General features: G+C 38.7%; 1 protein-coding gene across 7 annotated transcripts in view; it reads left to right on the forward strand.

Annotated features, from left to right (window-relative positions):
- Window positions 1-22,240, forward strand: part of ARHGEF3 (Rho guanine nucleotide exchange factor 3) — a 306,129-nt gene that overhangs the window by 265,077 nt on the left and 18,812 nt on the right. For all 7 annotated transcript variants that reach the window (XM_037903918.2, XM_043550619.1, XM_043550620.1 and 4 more), the window contains 5 exons: window positions 5,718-5,780; window positions 6,115-6,211; window positions 6,306-6,382; window positions 13,820-14,077; window positions 18,897-19,067. In XM_037903918.2, the coding sequence (XP_037759846.1) occupies window positions 5,718-5,780; window positions 6,115-6,211; window positions 6,306-6,382; window positions 13,820-14,077; window positions 18,897-19,067 (666 nt within the window). The remainder of the gene's footprint in view (window positions 1-5,717; window positions 5,781-6,114; window positions 6,212-6,305; window positions 6,383-13,819; window positions 14,078-18,896; window positions 19,068-22,240) is intronic.

A 22,240-nucleotide genomic window follows, 5' to 3' on the forward strand; every position in this document is an offset into this window, starting at 1 on the left:
GATGTAGAAGAGACTCTTTAGTGTAATGCACCCACAGCCTCCATTGATGGCCTGCAGCCAGAGAGGAACAACCCCAAAGTGGGCATGGCAGTCTGGAGAGGGAAATGTTGCCAGGACACCCAGGGAAAATGCTGATTCAAGGATGTCACTCTGCACAGCCTATGCTGGCTGTGCTCTTATGGCACCCTTCCCAGAAACGAAAGTTGGCCTCTCTAGTCAACAGTGTAGGTGTACATTTCTGCTCTTCTCTCAGGGTCAGGAAGGTAATTGTCATGTGTCTGACTAGTTAAACCAGAGCATCAGAGGTTTAGGAGAATATAAACTTCTTGCGGGTGGGGAGGTCCAATTATAGGTTTCTACTAGGTGCCCTCTGCAAATATTTACAAATGAGGCACTGTCTGAAGGGGCCATGAAGAAATGAAGGGAATGCCACTTAGATAACCTTTACAGTACTGATTTTCCCATTGTGGTTCAATGCAAACATGATTTTCAAACTCTGGAACCTCCAGAATTCATAGAATCATAGGGGTTAGAAGGGACCATAAGGGTCATCTATTCTCTCCTGCTGCCACGATGCAGGACTTGTTGTGTGTCTAAACTATCAAAGACAGACGGCTATCCAACTGTTTTTTTAAAACCTCCAGTGAAGGAGCTTCCGTGATTTCCCTAGGCAGTTTGTTCCATTGTCCTACTATTCTTACAGTTAGGAAGTTTTGCCTGAGATTTAATCTAAATCTGCTATGCTGTAGTTTTAACCCATTGCCTTTTGTCCTGCCCTCTGTGGCAAGAGAGAACAATTTTTCTCCATCATTGTTATGGCAGCTTTTCAAGTATTTGAATACCTCCGTCATGCCCCCCCACCCCAATCTCCTCTTTTCCAAACTAAACATACGCAGTTCCTTCAGCCTTTGCTCATTTGCATTCCATCCCTTTGATTATCTTTGTCACTTGCTTCTGGATCCTTTCCAGTTTCTCTCTCACCTTTCTATATAATGGTGATCAAAATTGGACACCATACTGCAGCTGAGGCCTAACCAGTGCCAAGTAGAGCAGTACTATCACCTCGTGTGACTTGCATGCTATGCCTCTGTTAATGCAAACCAAAATTGCATTTGCTTTTTTTGTGGCAGCATCACATTGATGACTCGTGTTGAAGTTGTGATCCACCACAACTCCCAGATCCTTCTGAACAGTGCTGCTTCCAAGCCAGTTATCCTCCATTCTGTATTTGTGCATTTGGTTTTTCTTCCCTAAGTGTAGCACCTTACATTTCTTTGTTAAATTTCATTTTATTGTCTATAGCCCAGTTCTCCAATTTATCAAGATCCCTTTGAATTTTTGCTTTATCCTCCGAAGTGTTTGCAACTGCCCACCCACTCCCAACTCTGTTTCATCTGCAGATTTGATCGGTATGCTCTTTCTTATCCAGATCATTAATAAAGATGTTAAATAACACTGGGCCCGAAACAGATCCCTGTGGAACTCCTGTCAATCTGACTTCATTCTATTAATAGTTACTCTTTCTTTGCAGTTGCTTAACCAATTATATATCCACTTAATGGTAGTTCTACCGAGCCCACATTTCTCCAGCTTATTTATGAGACTGTCATGTGGGACTGTGTCAAAACCCTTCGTAAGTCCAGGCATATTGTGTCCACTGCATTCCTCCTGTGCACCAAACCTGTTACCTTGTCAAAGAAGGAAGTCAAGTTGGGTCTGATTTGTTTTTAGTAAATCCATGCTGGTTGCTAGTGATCACCCATTCATCCTCAAGGTATTTGCAAATTGAATGTTTTGTTCATTGCTCTAATAGCTTCCCAGGTATTGAGGTCAGGCTGACTGGTCTATAGTTCCCTAGCTCCTCCTCCCCAACCCCCTTTAAAGATGGGCACTATATTAGGACTTCTCCTGTCATCCAGGAGCTTGCACATACTATTCCCAATGATTCTGAAATTTCTTCTGCTAATATCTTCAGCACCCTGGGGTGAATAGCGTCAGGGCCCGCTGACTTGAATTTCTTCAGATTAGTTAGAAACGTGTCTAACATTCTTTACCTATCCTGATCTGCATCCCTTCCCTTTTATTGTCTATGATAACTTTGCTAGTGATCTGGTCACATGTTGTTTTTTGTGTGAAGACTGAAGCAAAGTAGGCATTGAACAGATCTGTTGTCTTATCGTCCATCACCAACTCACCACCTTCATTGAGCAGTGGACCCACGCCATCCCTGGTGGGTTTTTTTTTTTTTTTTTTTGATGTCAGTTTGTTGCTAGTTGTAACTCGTTCCTTGCTTTGGCTTTCCTGATTTTGTCCCGACACTCTTGAGCTATTCCCATATATACTGCATTGGCGATGCCCCTCCGTCCATTTCCTGTATATCCCTTTTGGTTTTTAAAGAGCTAAAAAGCTCCTTCTGCAGCCACATTGGTCTCCATTGGAATAGCTTTAAGTTGAGCCTCTAGTACAGAGGTGGGCAAACTGTGGCCCGTGGGCCTGTCCTGCCCAGCCCCTGAGCTCCTGGTTGGGGTGGCTAGCCCCCGGCCTCTCCCCCCCCATCCCTCCAGGCAGCGCTCTCGGGAGTGGGGCTGCGTGCTCCTGCAGAGCAGAGCAGCAGTGTGTGTGTAGCTCTGGCCAGGCGGCGCAGCTCCCAGACGTGCTGCTCTGAGCAGCATGGTAAGGGGGCTGGGGTTGGATAAGGGGCAGTCAGGGGACAGGGGGCAGTTGGATAGGGCGGAGGTTCTGGGGGGGGCAGGGGATGGGGAACGGGGAGGGTTAGATAGGGGATGGGGTCTCAGGGAGCTGTTAGGGGCGGGGGTCCCGGGAAGGGGTGGTCAGGGGACAAGGGGGGGGTTGGATGGGTCGGGGGTTCTGAGGGGGGCAGTCGGGGCGGATGGGGGTGGGAGCCAGGCTGTTTGGGGAGGCACAGCCTTCCCTATCCGGCCCTCCATACAGTTTCACACCCCGATGTGGCCCTCAGGCCAAAAAGTTTGCCCACCCTGCTGTAGTATTACATCTTTTAGGAACTGCCAGCCCCCTTTGACACCTTTTCTTTTTAATTAGTCTCTCCATGGGACCTTGCCTACTATTGCTCTCAGTTGGTTTAAATCTACCTTTTTCAAGTCCAGTGTCCTTGTTTTGCTGTTCTCATATCCTCCTTTCTTTAGGATCTTGAATTTTATCAGATCATGATCACTTCCTCCCAAGTTCCCAACTACCTTCATGTTTGCAACTAATTTATCCCTTTTTGTCAAAACCAGATCCAAAGTGGATGATCACCTAGTTGTTTCCTCCACTTTCTGAATCAGAAAGTTGTTCCCTACACATGCGAAGAACTTGAAGGACATGTTATGTTTTGCTGTATGTGGTGTGCAAGATGCATTCTGAGTAACTCCTATTGAAGTCAATGGCTAAATTCGTATTGACTCAAGGATAGCAGAAGCAAGCTCTAATTTAGCATGACTGCTGGATTTCTAAGTTAATTAGCTTTCTATTGAAGGAAATATTTAGTCCATGTGAGGTATTCAAATGAAAGGTGGAAAAAGGAAAATGTTTTGAAACCAAATTTAAACTCTGATTACAGATTGCTTTACCTAGAAATAACTCTAGCGCTCCATTTCCAAGGTATATATATTATCATTTTGTGTTAGGCCAATTGCCCCTAAACTCCAGCAAATGTAGATATCAAGGATTTTTCAATTCTACAAACACTTTCAGCTGTAACATTCAAGTTTATAATATAAACTTTCCCAGAACACTTGAGTCATAACAGTAACCTCAGACAGTCTCTCTTGCAGGTTTTAACAAAGTGCAAGAATTCATAGGAAATACCTTTTAAAAATTGAGAACTTTGAGGGACATGTTGAAAAATAGAGTAATGAACTTGTTTGTACAGGATAAACATTCTGTTTCGTCTTAGGGCAAAATCCTCAATCCTGCTCTCAGCCCAAATAAATATGTGGGGAATTTCAAAGGGGAGTTCTGTTCTGTTCTATACAGGTTCTTACATTGTACTCATCATCATGGTATCTGAGTTCCTTGCAGTAGCGTATTAAGCAATGTGACTAACATTTGTCATGAGTTTGTTTTCTCATCCTCTCTCCGGAGGGAAAAGTACATGCAGTGAAGTATTCTGTTTTGGATTTTTTAAATAACACGTTGCTATATATTTGTTAGGAAAGGTCAAAGAAATGTACCTTGCACTTCAAGCAGAAGATGGTGTGGTTTATGATGATGGTCATTAGTTTCTGTGGGAGTTCATCCCACGGTTTTGGGCTGGTGCCTGAAAAAGCTTTGTCTCCTACACAGATGAGCTTTACCGTTTTATTGTAAAAAGTTCTCTTGTGCCAGAGGAGCAAAGTTTTCACCACAGTCTTCATCCTACAACTTAACTTTCTCTTTTACATTTCCTGGGCCCAGGCCGTTAAACTTGAACTTCATCTAGTATTCTGTGACACGCAAGCATTGGGAGCAGAGGACAGGTTTGATGTGTTGCGGTAGTCATTGCTGCTGAGGAAACATGCCGCAGCATTATGTACCAGTTGGAGTTTCCTAAGTACTGAAAGCTTTATGCCTAGGAATACCGTATTGCTATGGTGCACCTGGAAGGTTACAAAGGTGTAAGTAACATAGGTTAGGTTATTTTTTTTTACCAGGAAGGGGGACAGTCCCCTGGCCCAACCAGAAATGGAAGAAAGTACATTTGTATAGGGAAGGAATGCTTTCTTTCAAGCTATGGAGTAGAAATGGAGCTGCTCTGCAGAAGCTGCTGCAGCTTCATGGTTGCAGTGATCCTTCTGTGACAAATGCCAGTTAACCAACTTGGGGCAGATCATCAAATGCTTAAAATTGTTGAGCTGTGACCATTTCTATCTGCAAAGGATCTGCCATCATGGTCTATAAAATACAAAACTTCTAACATATTTTTTAAATCCTGATTTTTGTGTGTTAATAGTTGACAAACTTGTTTAGTGAACAGAATTGTTTACATTAATATTTTTGCACTAATGCTCTATCCCCAGAATATCTGAATCATAAAACTTAATTTTTACTATGCTTGGTTAGAATTGGATCATATAATTTAAGTTAATTGGATACTGTCATTGGTAAGATATTGCACTGGAAGCATGCATAACATTAAATTGCTATTTATTTCTAATAATAAAATGCAAAACTCACTTCATAAGAAGTGGCTAGTATGAGGAGAAAGTCCCACAGAGCTATGTTTTCTTCAAGGAAAAAATACTGTGCCAAATTAAAAGTACTTTTAATACCACCTATACATTTAAAGGAACCCCAACATTTGTTCCATTAGACAGTCTGAAGCCTTTTGCCAACTATGTTTTTTTTTTAAAAAACCCAGACACAAAACTGTCTCCTAATTAGCTGTATAATCAGCAATTATTTTACCAACAATAGTTGATATAGTTTAGTTACATCAAATATCATAACATATAAGATGGCCTCCTGGATTGGAAATATGTCAAACCAAAAACTGTACTTGTGTAACTTTTTCAGACAAGAAATGTTTCATGAGAAGTCTTGCAAGAACGTCTTTAAAAGTAATGCTTAGCAAATGGTTGATTTTTATAGATTTATTTCTTCAACTAGATTTAGGAAGAAAATGTACCTCTGCATTAATACAGCAGTTCAGAATATAACAGCAACTTTTAAAGTTGAGTACAATTTAAATAAGAAATTTATTATGTCCTTTTTTACAGGCTATCTTTGAACTTTCCCAGGGAGAAGAAGACTTGATAGAAGACTTAAAGTTAGCAAAAAAGGTATTTATATAAATAAATGATACAAAAATTGTTTTTTGCCTTTAACCCCTCCTGCAGCCCCCCCCCCACTTTTTTTTTATAGTAGATTCAATAGTAGCAACTGCCATCTAGTTAAGGTTGAAAAACAACTAGTACAATCCCTGTTTTTACACTCTTAACGTTCTGAAACATTCAAATTTATGAGTGCGTTTTTTCTAATCGGTATCTAACACAAAGTGTGCTTGTGAAAATTTGATAAAATACTATCAGCCACTTTAGAGTTATGGGAGGATTTAAGAGCTATCTCTAATTTCTTAGATATCAAATATATGCTGAAGTTTGCTTGTTTTTGCAGGCTTATCATGACCCTATGCTTAAACTCTCCATAATGACAGAGCAAGAATTAAACCAAATTTTTGGAACACTGGACTCTCTAATCCCGCTACATGAAGGTATAATTTCGTTCAATGAATTATGATGATTCTGTGCTCATTTATACTTAGCATGTTCAGCAAGTGAATTTTTATTTTATTTTATTTTGATCAGATCTCCTTAGGCGGCTTCAGGAGATCAGGAAACCTGATGGATCTACTGAGCATGTTGGTCATATCCTTGTGGCCTGGGTAAAGCTGATTTTCTAATCAATTTTGAAGTTAATTTGTAACTGTTTCATTGGTTTGTATCTTTTATCAGACCATTTATCTTGAGTATCTCTTCAAAAGTATTTCAAGTCTTAATTTTTAAAGAGACAGTTGGCTAATAAGAATGGCAATACAATCAAATTAGGAACATTTCCCCTAAACTATCTGACTTCATTTCAAATTTAGAAAAGGGTATGTTTCAAAGCCCTAGTTGTTTTAGTGATAAGCAATGTTAAAAGCACTTTAAGTAAAAATCATGTTCCAGAGTAGAGCTACACTGATTTATGCCACCTGAGGATCTGACATGACCTCATGTTTATATGGAAAGATACAGAACCTTTCTTTTGTAAGGGTTTAGATGGACAGTTTATTTTATAGTATAAAGAAAGTGATTTTATAATCAGCAGAAAATAGGTTTTGCAGTTTTCAAGGCAATAGCCAGTGGAAGATATTTGGCAGCCCTTTTCAAAACACTGGGCTATTAAGAGTCAGAAATGTGTGCGTCTGTGTGTGTAATGAAACTAGTTAATAACTGTTGGTGAGTGACAGAAATGTACCCTGGTTTTCTTGGAGTAAAATAATTATGAAATTTGTTTGTTTGTTTTGTATTTAAACTTCAGCTTGTCCAAATATAGTTAGAGGTAATTTGAATTTAGAAGATTTTATGTATATTCATGTATAAAAATAAAGCTCTTTAGCTGAGTTACCACTAAAGTGCCAAAGGCCCAGATTCACAAAGGTACTTAGGCACCTAAGTCCCAGTTTTAGGCTGACTGTGATCCACAAAATCCCCTCTGGGATGCTACCTCGGTCATTTTCTAAACTAACTAAGTGCCTAAATTTTCAGGGTAAAAGTTCTCTAGACACCTAAATTCTTGCCTCTGGGGATGCACACTGCTGCTGATGCCTCTTAGGTGTCGGGATGCCTATCTCTCATCTAATCCCCAATGTGATAAACAAACAGGTGCTTTTCTTCCTATCTTTCCCCAATCTAGCATGTACTCGGAGGCTGCCAACTAGATTGTATCCCAATCAAAAGGCGGGGAGGAGGTTGCTGCCCGTGTATTCACCTGGATTGTTGAAGACCCAGGTTCAATTCTCCCCTCTGCCTGGAGGGGCGGGGGTGGGAGAGGAAGAGGATATGAATGAGAGGTAGGAGATCCCCAATGGTGTGCTCTAACCACTGAGCTATAGAATATTCTGATGTGGGGCTCCCTCAGTGTCTCCTCCTTGAAGCTGTTCCACTCTTTATAAATACTTAGTCACTGGGCCAGAGAGAGAGAGAGAGAGACTCTAATCCAGTAGTTAGGGCAACCACCTGGGTTGTGGGAGACTCAGGATCAAGTCCCCCTGCTCCAATGACTCTCTTTTTAGATACTGTGTGAAACAGCTTCAGTATGACAAATGAGGGTGCCCCACACGTGAATATCCCATAGTTTGGTGGTTAGGGTACCTGTTTCTCCTCACTCATTTTATAGGAAGCCTGGGTGCCTAACTCAGGCTTTGTAGATCCATGCCTAAGTGCCCTAACCCTGTGGTACCTTATTGAGCCTCTCAGCTCTCTGTAACTGGGGGATCCAGCTCAGCAGACTCTGAAGGTCTTTTGTGCTTTTCCTTGGTGCAGACTTCAAAGCTGAACTAGTTGCCCTGGTTATCAAATCCTTGATTAGTCAAAGGTTTCAGGTGCTTCCCTCCCTACCCACCTGAAAAGACTTTATATAACTCAGATTGTATTTTATACAGCTGGAACCAACAAGTACCAAAATCATAAAATAGCTTTTGTTCTCAACAAGATTTTGTTTAGGCCAAAGAGGTTTGGAAAAGCTTGTGGTAAACATTTGAGACTGTTGGACACTTATGCAAACCAGAGTACTAAATCTTTTGAAGCTTCATAATCGATAGGTGATATACAGTAATTCAAAAATAGTCTGTAAAAGTCCCTGTCATCTTTTGATCGTCTTGATTTCTTTAGCTTGGGTACCTTGACTGTTTATCTTAAAATTGTGGGTAAAATTTTCCTAAGCACCTAAGTGACTTAGGAGCCAAAATCATGCTATACAAATTTTACCATGTATCAAGAACAAACTAATAATGCTCCATATAGTATACATCTTCACATCTAACACACACAATCCATTTTGTTTTTTAAATACAGCTAGCATTAAGGTTTGCTTTTAAGTACAGATGTCTTCACCACTGTTCCCTCTAAGCTGTGCGTGTGTGTGCGCGCGCACAGATCCTAAACCCCGTGCACACGGCGAAACACCACGTGCACAACAATTTGCACAGAAGAAATTTTTTGCACACACGGCCTGTCAAAAATGAGAGGGAACACTGGTCTTTATGCTAGTAAGAACTGCGGACCAAGTAGTATAATTTGATTGGATTCTGGTCGTCTTAACAGAACAAAATAAACATCTTAGAAGCTTTTGAATGGGAATATTAAAAGCTGTTCAGCCATGAAATATTTATACCAAAAAGGCCCCCTTTAAACAAGAAAACCTTTGAGATGAGGGTGACCCTTGCTATTCCTTTTGACCTCAAATGAATCACTTACTTCATATCTTGAAAGCCTGTAAACGGATGAGTGATTATTTTTCTTCACTGAGCCATCTTTTTTTTTTTTTTAAATGTGGCTATTTCCAACTGTTTTAGTTAAATGAATTTTCAATTAAGTTTTTAATTATTTCCAGCAATTTAACTTGATTTCAAGTGGGTGATGGAGAGATGGACACAACACTCACAGTGACTTGTTTGAGAGAATGAAACCTTTTAAAAATGTTACAATGGACACAAGTAATTTGGATACATTCAAAATACTTAGCAGTTGAATTTTGAGATGAAATATTATTCATAAGGATTGGAAGAAACATCATATAGTGAACAACCAAAATGTTTTTATTCTCATTAGTTTAGAATGATCAGTTAGTTCTGGAGTATTGTAGTGAAGTCACAAATAAATTATAATTGATCACCCTGAATGAGTTAGAATCATGGGTTTGTAATTCATCCGTGTAGGTGGGGTGTTCAGATATGCAACCAAAAATTGAAGTTTCCAAGACTGGGCACATACATTCTCTCGACCGTCCATTATAATGAAATGCACGTTTATGTGTGCATAACTAGCCCAGACAGTTATGAGAATCATGCCTCAAAATATATTTTTTCCTTTTCTGCTGTTGCATCATTTTGTTTTGTATAATTTCTATAATTATAGTCCATATTTATACAGGAGGAAGACTATCACATTTTCCTGGTTCTCTAAATAATGGACAAAACAAACAACAAAAAAAGGCACCACAGACCAACAATTAGTTTGTACACTGACTTTTGCTTTTTACCTCATAAAAGTTTCTTTGCTTTAAACAGGCATATACAAATTTGTCTTTTGTATACATTTCATTTACTACAATGTTTTGGAGAACTACTCTTTAGTATTTCCGTGCTCTATAAAATATGCTTCAGTTATATTGTCTTGTAAAAAGTAGCTTTTGCTTGACAGATTATTTTGATGTTGCCGCCATCAGAGTAGGTTCATCTTGAAGAAACAGAGAGCTATTCAGAGTATGCAGAGAGAACAAGAAAACTGATCTAATGTGAAAACAGGATTATAGGAGTTGTTGGTTACCTTGGCGGTCAGGCAGCATGGTAACAAATGTATTGATACGAGTGGCAAATGGGCAGTGATGTGCTCAGGATTTTAGTTAGTTTTGTGTCCATTACTTACTGCTAATTCCTTTTTTTTGTAATGGAAATATTGAGCATTTACAGGGTTTTGATAAGGAGGAAGTGGAACCTAAATTAGCAGTTCACAGACAATTTTAATTTAATTAAAAAATATAAATTACAAATCAGCAAAGTAAGTAAACTTTGAAAAGCTGAACCAGGATATTTTTTAAGGATTAAGTGTAACACATTTCATAGAGCTATTTAATTTTCTCCTACTGAGAGGTTAGCGATTTAACTGGATCCTACTTCAGGTCGCTGTTCAGTAAGGTTCTTAAGTACATGCCTATCTTTAAGTATGTGAATAGTCCTACTGACTTCTAAGGGACTACTCACAGGTTTAACGTTAGGCATTTGCTTATGTACTTTGAGTCAAGGTATAAATTGGCCAATAACATTTTCAAATGACTATTGTTTACAGTACTTAATGTTAACATGAAGAAAATAATAGCCTTTTTTGAACTTTCATAATACATTTTGCATGACTTTCTTTAGGAACTGTAAAAATGCCTTCATTGGTTTTCAAAGTAAAAAGTATAAAAATATAAACAAGTTATTTCAGTTTTGCTTTTAGGTGCTTCACTATGCTCATTTTCAATGAGAAACATGAGAAGTAAAATATCAAAGAAATGTTAAAATATTAGAAGTACAATTATGATTTTATTGCACACCGTGTAGCTTTTCTTATTACATGTAAAATCTAACGTATCTGATACATAGTGAATCATTTTTGGTCAGTGATGTGCAGAAAGAGTGGAGTATTTAAAAATGCACACAAATTAGGATGGAGTTAATTTTGGAACTTTTGTTAATTTATTAGTACTCAAAGTTGAAAACACCATTTTATTTGTAGAGCTTCAGCTAATATCACCTGAGACAAGAAGGAAAGGAATTAATAGAGCTTAAATTTAATGTCAGTGATGTTGTTTGTAAAGAATGTAACTGATAGAACTTGTCAGGGAACACTATCCTTTGGCTTGGAGGAAAACAAAGGGAATGGAAAAAATATTACCGGCAGGTTTTTGGGGTTTTTTTTGTACTTACAGCACAAATTTGGCAGCCAAATCAAATCAGGCCTGTTGAGTAATCATGGTTGATAAATGTGGTGTTGCACCCCAGGAATCCAGTCTGAAGAGTAGGAGAATGGAAGGATTCCACCCCAGCCTTGGGCTTCTCACCCCGAGGGGTTGCACTTAGAGATTAAGCGGGGTCCAGGATGCATTCAGTTCTGAACAATAAGCCTCAGAAGAGGAGATGCTGGGACAAAATGATAAATTTAAAAAGCAGTGAGTTGCCAGGCCCAAATGTTATACAGCCAAGAGTTTTGATGGAGCTTAAGAGTGAAGTCACTGAGCAGCTAACAACAAATCTGCCTTTTTTTCTAATTAAAAAACAAAACATAACAGCTACTATACCAGAGTATTTGAGAGCAGGAGATCGTCTTGTATTTGAAAGTGGTTCTAGGGGGTGATCCAGGAAATTACAACCAATAAACTTCACATATGTACTTGGTAAATTGGTCAAAAATATAATTAAATTAAAAAACAAAAGAAAATGAAAATACTTGGAAAATTCTGATATGATAGGGAGCATGGTTTCTCCAAAGGAAAATCATGCCTCACTAATCTATTACAATTCTTTGAATGTTTCAAAGTGGTGGATAAAGGAGAACTAGTTGGCATAATTTAGTTAGAATTTCCACAAACCTTTAACAAGGTCCCTCACAAGAGATTATCAAAAAAGCTATCATGGGGAGAGAGTAAGTACTATCATAGATCAAAAACTCTGTTAGAAAAGACAGAGTAGGAATTAAGAGTCACTTTTCACATAGCAAAAGTTTAACAGTGGTGTGCTTCATGGTTCTATATTAGAACTAGCATTGCTTGATATACTAATGATCCGGAAAAAGGATTGCGCAGTCAGGTGCCAAAAGCTGCAGATGTTACACATTTAGGTTAGTCAAGTCCACAAAAGACTGTTTGGAAATTCAGAGGGCACTAACCAAACCAGGTGAACGCACAGCCCAATGGTAGATGAAATTTAAGTGTTGATAAATGCAAAACAATGCACAGTGGAGGGAAAAAATGAACTACTCCTATACTTTACATGTTTCTAAATTCAACAGTATCAACTCAGGACAAGGACCTGGGCATTGTTGTGGACAGCTCAATTAAACATCTCTTCTCAGTGTGCAACCGTAGTCAAAAAGTGAACAAAATGTTAGGATACATAAGGAAGAGCATGTAGAATAATATGGAAAATATAATTTAAATATAAATGCAATGATTCACCACCTTGAATAACGTGCAGTATTGGTCACCCCATTTCAAAAAGGTTATTGCAGAATTAGAGGAGATATAGAGGAAGGCAATGAGAATTATTAGGAATATGGAAAAACTCTCTGGAGTAGAGTTTAAAAAGAGTAACGATAGACTAGAGACTAATGGGGGGGAAACAATAACACATAATGGATGATATAAAGGAGGTAGATCGGGAGATTCAATTGTTCAGGTCTCCTAACAAAAGAACAAGAGGACATTTAATTAAATTGAAAACCAACAAATTCAAAACTGATAAAAAAATAAATTTTTTTTCTCACAACTCCTAATCAGACTGAAATTTATTGCCACAGGATGCCACTGAACCAAGAACTGAGCAACATTCAAAGCAGAATTGGGCATTTATATAGATAACAATATCAACATTTAATATAGTTAATTCTAAAATTTTTTTAAAGTGATAGAAAACCTAATCCTTTATGCCAATCTCTAATAGAGAGTCGGATGAGACTTTCATGGTGAGTAGATTCTACCACACCTACCTTCTGTGGGGTATCTTGTGTCTTCTTCTGAAGAGTCTGTGGTGGCCGTTGCCAGAGACTTAAATGGACCACAGGTCTGATCCAATGTGCCAATTCCTTGCTTCCTATGGAAATGCTACAAAAATTTACCAAGCACTACCACCATTTATTTTTGTTCAAATCTTCACAACCGGTCACATTTGGCAGTGATCTTTTTCTTCATGATGAAGTCTGGTCAGTATTTTGCTGGGGAAACCTCCAACAGAAGTCCAGGTGGTGTGGGAAATGTTTCAGTAAGTAAAGTCCAGATCGAAAGGACTATTTGGGATGACTGAGAGGGAACCCACAGGACTGAAAAGCCCAGAGGCTAGGTCTTCCATGCAAAAGCATTGAGCCTCCTCACTATCTCCTGGTTCTCTCTGGCTGACTAGTAGTGTCTCCACAGAGCCTCTTCCTACCTGCTGCTACTCCAGGAGCCCTTTTCATTGGGGAGACTCCCCAACAGGAACCTGCTGAATTAATGCTTAAGGGGTGATGAAGGAACAATGGTGAGGACTATGTACAAAAGAATTTGCAAATTAGGAGTTAGCATGGTATCATGGCCAAATCCAAACTCCAGGTACTTTAATTTCTGCCTTATCTAATGATTTACAGGAATAACTAGAATGATTTATCTTGCTGCAAGGGAAATTTAGTAATTGGGGAAGATATACCTTGTAAACGTTATCTAACTCCCATTTTTACTAATGAGCTATGGTTCAACACCAAGGAGAGAGACCTCTAAATCAACTTTAAAATACCTGAAGCAGAGAGTGATTTTTTGTATAGCACACAGCCTTCTGCTTTCAGTTTTACAGCTTATAGTTTCAAAATACATTTTTCTCTTTCCTCAGTTGCCTTGCCTAAACTCATATGATAGCTACTGCAGTAATCAAGTAGCAGCCAAAGCCTTATTGGACCACAAGAAACAGGATCACAGGGTGCAAGACTTCCTACAGCGCTGCTTAGAGTCTCCTTTCAGCCGCAAACTGGACCTCTGGAATTTCCTTGACATCCCAAGAAGTCGCCTAGTGAAATACCCACTGCTGCTCAGAGAAATTTTGAGGCATACTCCAAATGATCATCCAGATCAACAGCACCTTGAAGAAGCAGTAAGTTTTTTGTAACAAATTTTATAGCATTTAGCCTCATCTCTGAAGGGTGTTCCATAAAACTAATTCTAAACTAATGAATGGAGTGTCTAAATATGTAGATTTTCTGAAAATGTAATTAGGCCATATGGCTGTTAGTGACATCCAGAAAGGGTAGATCGTTTTCTCCCTGGAATAGCAGCTTCAGCTTCTCCATATCAATTGTACTGGGGTGTTGGAGCCACTGCATCAATGTAAGGGCCTAATCCAGAGGACATTGGAAATCAATGGAAAGACTCCCAGTAACTTCAGTGGACTTTGGATCAAGCTCTAAATGCTGACATGTAGCCCATTCTCTGGACATCTCTTGATCATCTTTTCTTAATGTGGCCTTCCATGCAGGTTTACAGAGGCCCAATGTGGAGACTCCCTCTTAACTGCCTCCTCATTCCCAGCTTTTAGGGGGTTGTAGAAGCACTTCTGTTCAGCCAGATTGATTACCTGAACAGTCTCCATACCCAGGTGAACTTCACCCACAGAAATTGTATTGAAAAAGATATGGTTTGAGCTGGCCTCTATTCCATGTTTTATTCTGATCAGTGTATGTGGTATGAAATAAAAACAGATGAAGTGAGGTGAATTCAAAGCATATCTTTTTAAAGGAAAGGGCCTGACTGACATGTTGACAGACTTTCCTCCCCTTTGCCCTTTCTTTGGGAGTATGGCATGAATGTCACAACATAGCTAGTAAGATGTATTATGGAACAAATTTGTTTGAAATAAACCATTTTGCATTCTTTGCAGTTTTTTTTAAACATCCCAGGCATAATTATTACAAATTAAATGGAACTACATTTAATTAAAAGTTCTATCATTATCAGAATTCATTATTAGCCTTAGTTGTAAGTAGAGCTTGTAGATTTTAACAGTTACTTGCTGAAAAATTCAGGGACTATTTTTTTGACAATGTAATATTTCGTAAGACACCACAGAATATGCATCTGCTATCACTATGCTACTCGTTACCCAAATGCCTTGCCCAGCTCTACTCCTTAATGTAAAACTGATCAGCTATGATGCAAAATTTAGAGCCTCGATATGTGGAGTTTACATGCAGATTTAAGTTTTAATCTGCATGCTTTACAATGTGTGCTTTTTTCCCCTATAAATTTCTCTTTAAATCAAAAACTACTAGAAACCTTAATTAAACAGTTCTGATTCTTTATTTCAAGTTTTTGTTTTGTCTCTAGCCAATGTCTGATAAAATACCTTCTCATGTCAAAATGCTTCCTTTCCAGGAATGATATATTTGGTAGCAGTTTTAACAGTATATAATCAGGATAATTTTTCTTGGTATTACAGTGATTTCATATAGTTTTGCAGTAACCTGTTTAATCAGAGTAGTGTTTATCTTTGAAATGATGTATGTCACAAACTGTACAGTTGCCAAGTTAAATTCAGGACAAATAATTACTAAATGTTATCTCCTAAAACTGTTAGGTTTATAAAATAAATTTGTGCTCCCATCTGGAAATATGCTCTGCCAGTTAATCCCTGGTATATTTCTATTAGAATTGATAGAATTAATTTGGGAAAGAATCTTCAAAAAGAACCATACATTATGCACATTCTACAGATTCTGAATGGCTGAAAGCAATATGCAGCCAATCTGTTCAAAGGGATTTACATAATTGTACGATTATTTACCAGTGACCCTAGAATGAGTGGTAAAATTCCAGTTGGCTACAGCTGTTAGCTCTCCCTATTTGCATGCCCATAACTCAAGCAGGATGAATCAATTAGTAACAAATTTACGTACTGAATAGTGTATCTTGTAAACAGTTCTTAAATAGAAGCTGCTTGCTAAATACTCAAAGTGGGCTGTAGCCCACGGAAGCTTATGCTCTAATAAATTTGTTGGTCTCTAAGGTGCCTCAAATTTATTAGTGCATTACCTCATGGAACACTTTCTCCGCATGTTGTGAATAGTTGCACTTCAGTATTTGCATTGTGTTGATGTAATTTGTCTCTGGCTGAATGAAATTCACTAATAGTATGAATTTTTAGTAAACTGAAATTTTGTTTTGACATTAAGTATTTGAGTTTAAAATCTGGTTTTTGCAAGTAGTCAGGCTAGTGATACTTGTGCTCGAATGTTTCCAGAAAATGCAGATGATTGTGAATACAGTCTAAAAATGTATTTTCTAATTTGAGTGAATATTTCCTCCAAAACTTTCTTCATTATTAGCTAATTTCTACCTAAAAGAATCATGGCCACCTGGACTTCTAATACCCTTCCCACGCTGTCATCACATATAACACCAGATAGTGAATACAATTAAATTTTAAAAGGGATTGCTCTTAGTGGGGTAGTGGAGAAAGATCTAACCTTCAAGCAGTGAAGAGAGAAATTGAAAAGATTTTGGATGGGGTGGGTGACTGGGTGAGGATTGCATCAGAAATTTAGGTAGCCAAATAAACATGTTTTGTTTTGCGCATATGGCTGAGGAGTTCTCAAGACAATAGCTAATCCCTGGAGAATGCAGAACACAGGAAAAAGTGAGAGGGAACACATTTAAATATAAATGTATTCTTTTATCTAGATAATAATCATATCCTGTGTTAATGAACTCCTCAGCTTTGACCACAGAGTTTATTTAGCCAGGGAGGACATGGTTATTATCTTATAAAACAGAAGCACCTTGAAGCTGTTAGTTGGGAAAAGGACAGAACCAGACTGCAAGCCAAAGACATAATAAATCCATACATGCAAAATGGTATTTGTAGGGAGATTTACCATGGTGTTGTGGAAGATACTACTTTTGTCATTTCTGAAGACAATAATCTCAAATTTTATGAAGGTGGCATATTGTACTTTAACACACGCAACCCCTCCTCACCCAATGCAAACAACGCACTAGTAAATGAGTGTTGTATTGCATTGTTGTGACAACCGATGGCAATTATGGAGAGAGAAAATTATGGGCTGTGTGAGCCCTTATCTTAATGTACTTGAAATTAGGATTGTAACAAAATTTGTAGAAGGTTCTTTTGCTGTACAGAAGTATAGTGATTATGAGGTAGCAGTTATGAGGTAGTAACAAAAACCTAAGCTCCCTGTAAAATCTCTTATCTAACATGAAAGTTCAAAGGTTAGATTTCAGCAGACAGGATTTCATTTGGAGATGATGAAGCCGTTTCTTTAGCACAGGAAAAGTCAAATCCACTAAAGTCCAGAGAGCCTACCCAGCATCTTTTTCATATTTCATTTGATATTGTAGTTACTGACCTTGCATATTAACTTTACTAGCCTTTGTGTTTCACAGAGGTCAAGTTGTATAAGGGTACTGATGGCTGCTGTTCTCAAAAGTTCTAGAGGATAATGTATCTGAAACTGCCTGATATGATATTGCTGTAGGTTGTTTTGAGTCTCAACACAAATTTGATTAGTTGTTTATGGCTTCCTTGGGATCTCTGTCTACCCAGTACTTTTCAGCTCCCACAAGTGTAGACACAATAATTGAAATTAGACTTTTAATTGATAGAACATGCAAGTAGCAGAACAATAAAATACAATTAATTTGCCTTTATTCCCTTAACAAATGTAATTTTTATAACTGGCACAAATTTAGTGAGAAAAGCCAGTCTAATATTTTACTAATAGTACCACAGTACTTAGTCACCTGCTCTTAACACCTAGAAATGATGCTAAGCGAGGAGAAATGAATTTATTCCTAACTGCTAATCTCTAATGTGACCTTGGGCAAAACACAGCCTTTCTGTACTCAGTTCTCCATTTGTAATATGGGAATAATAAATAGTTTTTATTATACTGCCCACAAAGTAACAGAAAAATTACTCATAATCCTGATCCTCCAAACATACATGCTCAAGTATAACGTTATTCGTGTAAATAGTCTCATTTAAGCCAATACAAATACTTACGTGAGTAAAGTTATGCATAAAGTGTTGCAGGATTAAGGCCTTAATTTCTTCTGCTGTACGTTGTTTGGTACAAAATAGAAGATTATGAATGTGATTTTTATATTATTTAAATATACATATAGGCTGTTTATTTGGTACAAGCAGGCATGTACATAGTGTGTGTGTGCATGCATACATTTACGGTAGAACCTCAGAGTTACGAACTAACTGGTCAACCATACACCTCATTTGGAATCCGAAGTATGCAGTCAGGCAGCAGCAGAGACCAAAAAAGCAAATACAGTACTATGTTAAACGTAAACTTCTAAAAAATAAAAGGAAAGTTTTAAATTTCTTTTTGACAAAGTAAGGAAACTGTTTCTGTGCTTGCTTCATTCAAATTAACATGGTTAAAAGCAGCATTTTGTTCTGCATAGTAAAAGTTTCAAAGCTGTGTTAAGTCAATGTTCAGTTGTAAACTTTTGAAAGAACAACCAAAATGTTTCGTTCAGAGTTACGAACATTTCCAGTAAGAACAACTATTTCCAAGGCGTTCGTAACTCTGAGGTTCTACTGTAAACAAATTTTAGTTGAATAAAAAATGCATTTGCTTTCACAGTTAAATCTGTTTACCTTCATTCTAAACATTTAGGCCTGATATCAAGAAGCAAGCTTCAGATTTCAAAGAGGCAAAGTGTTAGAAACACACTGTCTGCTCCATTCTGGCTCTCACATTCATACCTTACACTTGAAACCTTTCAAACAAGATCACTATAAGACTGACTAAGAAATATGAAATGCTTTGTAAAGTAAAGTGACTCTTTTCCTCTTATCTTCTTACAATTAAGAATGAGTGTGAAAGGCCCATCTGATGGAAGTTCAGGTATTTTCATTCCTCTTTGTTCTTTTTCCATAGATAAATATAATTCAGGGTATAGTTGCAGAAATCAACATAAAGACGGGTGAATCTGAGTGCCAATATTACAAAGAGAGGCTCATTTATCTTGAAGAAGGCCAAAAGGACGCACTGATCGATAACGCACGTGTTGTGTGTTGTCACGGTGAACTAAAGAACAACAGGGGAGCGGTAAGGAGTAAATTTTTTTATCACTATATACTTTAAGATAAAGTATCTTCAGTGCTATGGTGTTACAAGTTGGGGTAGAGAGGATATAGCATTGGTTCAATTTTGAGAGAGAGGAAGGTGGTTGGGACCATTGTGTTATGCAGGATCCTATTCTGTAAGATTCTATCCCTTCATGGTGGCCTTTAGGAACACGGGTGAATTCCCCAGTGTCACACTGTATTTAAATCCCTAGAAAATAGCTCACTCATCTTCTGGACTGCTATAGTTACATCTATTTGTAAGAGAGATTAGATTTGATCCCACTGTCACTAAAGTTAATGAGAGAAGGATCAAGCCCTAGACGTGGAAATATGAAATGGTGGTCCCAGCTCATGTGGACCATTTGTGTTTTGCACTAGGAAGGCTGTGGGAGAATTGCCACTTGATTGGCTGGGGATAACCGCTTTTCTTTAAAAGAAAGGGGAAATTGCAGATACCTTTTTATACTTCCTGTAGAAAAGATATGCAGTACTTACCAGAGTGCTGCATGGATAGTCTAATCTGCAAAAATTGTCCACGGATGTGGATATCCGTGGATTTGTAGGGCTCTATTAACACCTCCACAGGTCACTGTGCACCCGTGGTTCAGGGCTATGCTGTACCCCCTTCTCCGCTCCAGGCAGGGAGGCTACAATCCTGGGCCCTCACGTGCAGCACTGCCTTCCCAGTCAGGGGCTCGGACATCCCTACGCAGCCGCGGCAGTTCTAGCGCGCGCAACACTTAGCTCACTATGCAGGAGCACATGGTCACGTTCTTTTTTGTAAGTTAGAGTTTACCTTCTCCATCCAAGCAATCTGGAGATTACAACTCCCAAAATGCCCAGCGGGCTAATGCCACATATTGCAGCCCATTGCTGCATGATTCAGAGAGCCAAGTTGGAGCTTGACGTCTGGGTGACAGCCAGTCCATTTGGGTGAGTGTGTGCTGCACAGCCCTGCGTGGATGCAAATTTTGTATCCAAATCTGAGCTGCGAGCTGCAAAAATGGTCCATGGATATCCGCAGATTTGTAGGACTCTACTTGTAGCCAAATATTTAAACCAAATTTGCTTAAGTCTCTTTGACTAGGAAGAAAGATTGGTGAAGTTTTGTGCAACTTTTTGCTTGTATCCTTGAAATGTCAAAATAGGACCCAACTAATTTTAATTACATTTCAAGTATTAGTATGGTGTTTTTAATCAGCTTGCAAATAGCTTTAGTCTTTAATGATAATATGCAAATTATGAATTTAACATGCTAAACATGAATTAATGTCCATGAATTGCATTATAAACTGCTTAAATTTAGCTCTTCTTGACTGAATACTAGATGTGTATTTCTGAAATGCAACCCACAGCAGTAAGTTAACATGTAACAGAGGAAGCATTAGCTCTGAGGCTCTGTCTAAACTACAGTTTTTCACCATGACTTTATAACCAGTTAGAGACATGGTCACTTTAATCTGTCACAAGTAACATGGTTTAGTTTGTGTCTATGCAGAAGCCTTTCTACATTGATTGTCATAGAAAGAAACCTGTAAATCTAATAAACATGTGCAACTGAAAATATATTGACTTGATAAATATTAACCATTACAACATACACATTAGATTACTGCCAGATGCATGCACAGGGAAAATTAATACTGTGTATGTGCCTCTCCTGGAGTATATTGCACCTATAAATATGTCTAAATTGATATTGGGTGGGGGGTGAATTCTGCCTCAAATTTAGATTAATCTGTCTTTATGCGCATGCATTTGACTGGTAGTCTAAAATATGCAGGTTTTAATAGGAGTTAGTATAATTATGTACTAGATTCACTCTTGGGGGGGCATAATTCACCCTCATGTATTTACATCTTCAAATTAAGTCTTCATATGCAAGTCCTTGGCTGGTCGTTCAAAAATGCCCAAAATTAATGTTGTTCAAGTCAATATATCGCCAGTCATTTTATTAGAACTGTTGAAATTTAGTGGGTGTCATTATGTAAGTTTAACTGACATACTGAAGAGGCAGACTGTGCGTGTGTGGCAGGAACAGCAATTAATAAAAGGGTGTTAAGATGAAGCAGAAGGGACCAGTTTTATCTTACCTCTCTTCTGTTCTTATATGTCACAGAATGCCACATTAGTACAAGCTGCATTACTTTACTGCTTATGTATATTCTTTTGACAGGTTAACACCTAACATGTAATTTTCATTACCATTTGTCACTAATGAACATGTCCCACTATGTGTATCTATGGGGCCTTATTCATTCCCCAGGAAGCCAAAAGAATACCTGCTATAAGCTCCCCCATGGTGGCAGTTTTCTTATGGTAGCACCAAGTAATGTCAATAAGGGATCAGAACCCTGTTGTGCTAGACACTATAGACAAATAACAAAGCCAGGCCCTGCCCCAGAGAGCTTAATCTTGACAGTGGAAAGTCTGCTTCAGAATGAGGCTCCCTGGTGCAAGCTCCCCAACACCCAGTCAGGAGGCCCTTTGCTGGAGGCTCATAGCCATTCAGTACAGCCCACGGAATAGATGGGGTGAGCTGGAGCTTGGGGTAAGGTCAGATGGGACAAGAGATTGATTAGAGGCCACAACCAGCTCAACTCTAGTGGTATCATTCCTAGATTGTAAAGCTACTCATCCTTGGTAGAACCCACACAGAAAGCCAGGAGGCATGAATCCCTTGTTCTGGCACGTTCCAGTAGGGTGTAGAGGTTAATTTGTTTGAGCCTAAAAATGGGTTTAATTAGTGCTAACTGTTTTACCAAACACATAGTTCTTCTTTGAGTGCTTACTTATGTCCATTCTATGTTAGGTGTTTGTGCTCTCCGTTGCTGGAAATTTTTCCCTCAATGGTATCAGCTGGGCCAGCTCTAGCAGCCTCTGGAGCTGCACGCTTATGCACTGGCATAAGGGGTGCCGCTGGCCATGCATCCTCTCAGTTCCTTCTTACCACCTGTGACAGTTGCTGGAACAACACTTCTTTCACCTATGGAGACAGACGCAGGTACTGCTCTGCCATGGTTTCCATGGTTATTGGAACCCCTAAGGGTTTCCCCAGGTACCGGGTTCTCCCTCCTATCACTCCTACTCAGTGGTTTCTGAGAGACAGGCTACCACTCCTTCCCACTCAGCACTGGACCTGGCTCTGGTACC

Source organism: Chelonia mydas, chromosome 7 (assembly GCF_015237465.2).
Source record: "Chelonia mydas isolate rCheMyd1 chromosome 7, rCheMyd1.pri.v2, whole genome shotgun sequence".
NCBI classification, from domain to species: domain Eukaryota; kingdom Metazoa; phylum Chordata; order Testudines; family Cheloniidae; genus Chelonia; species Chelonia mydas.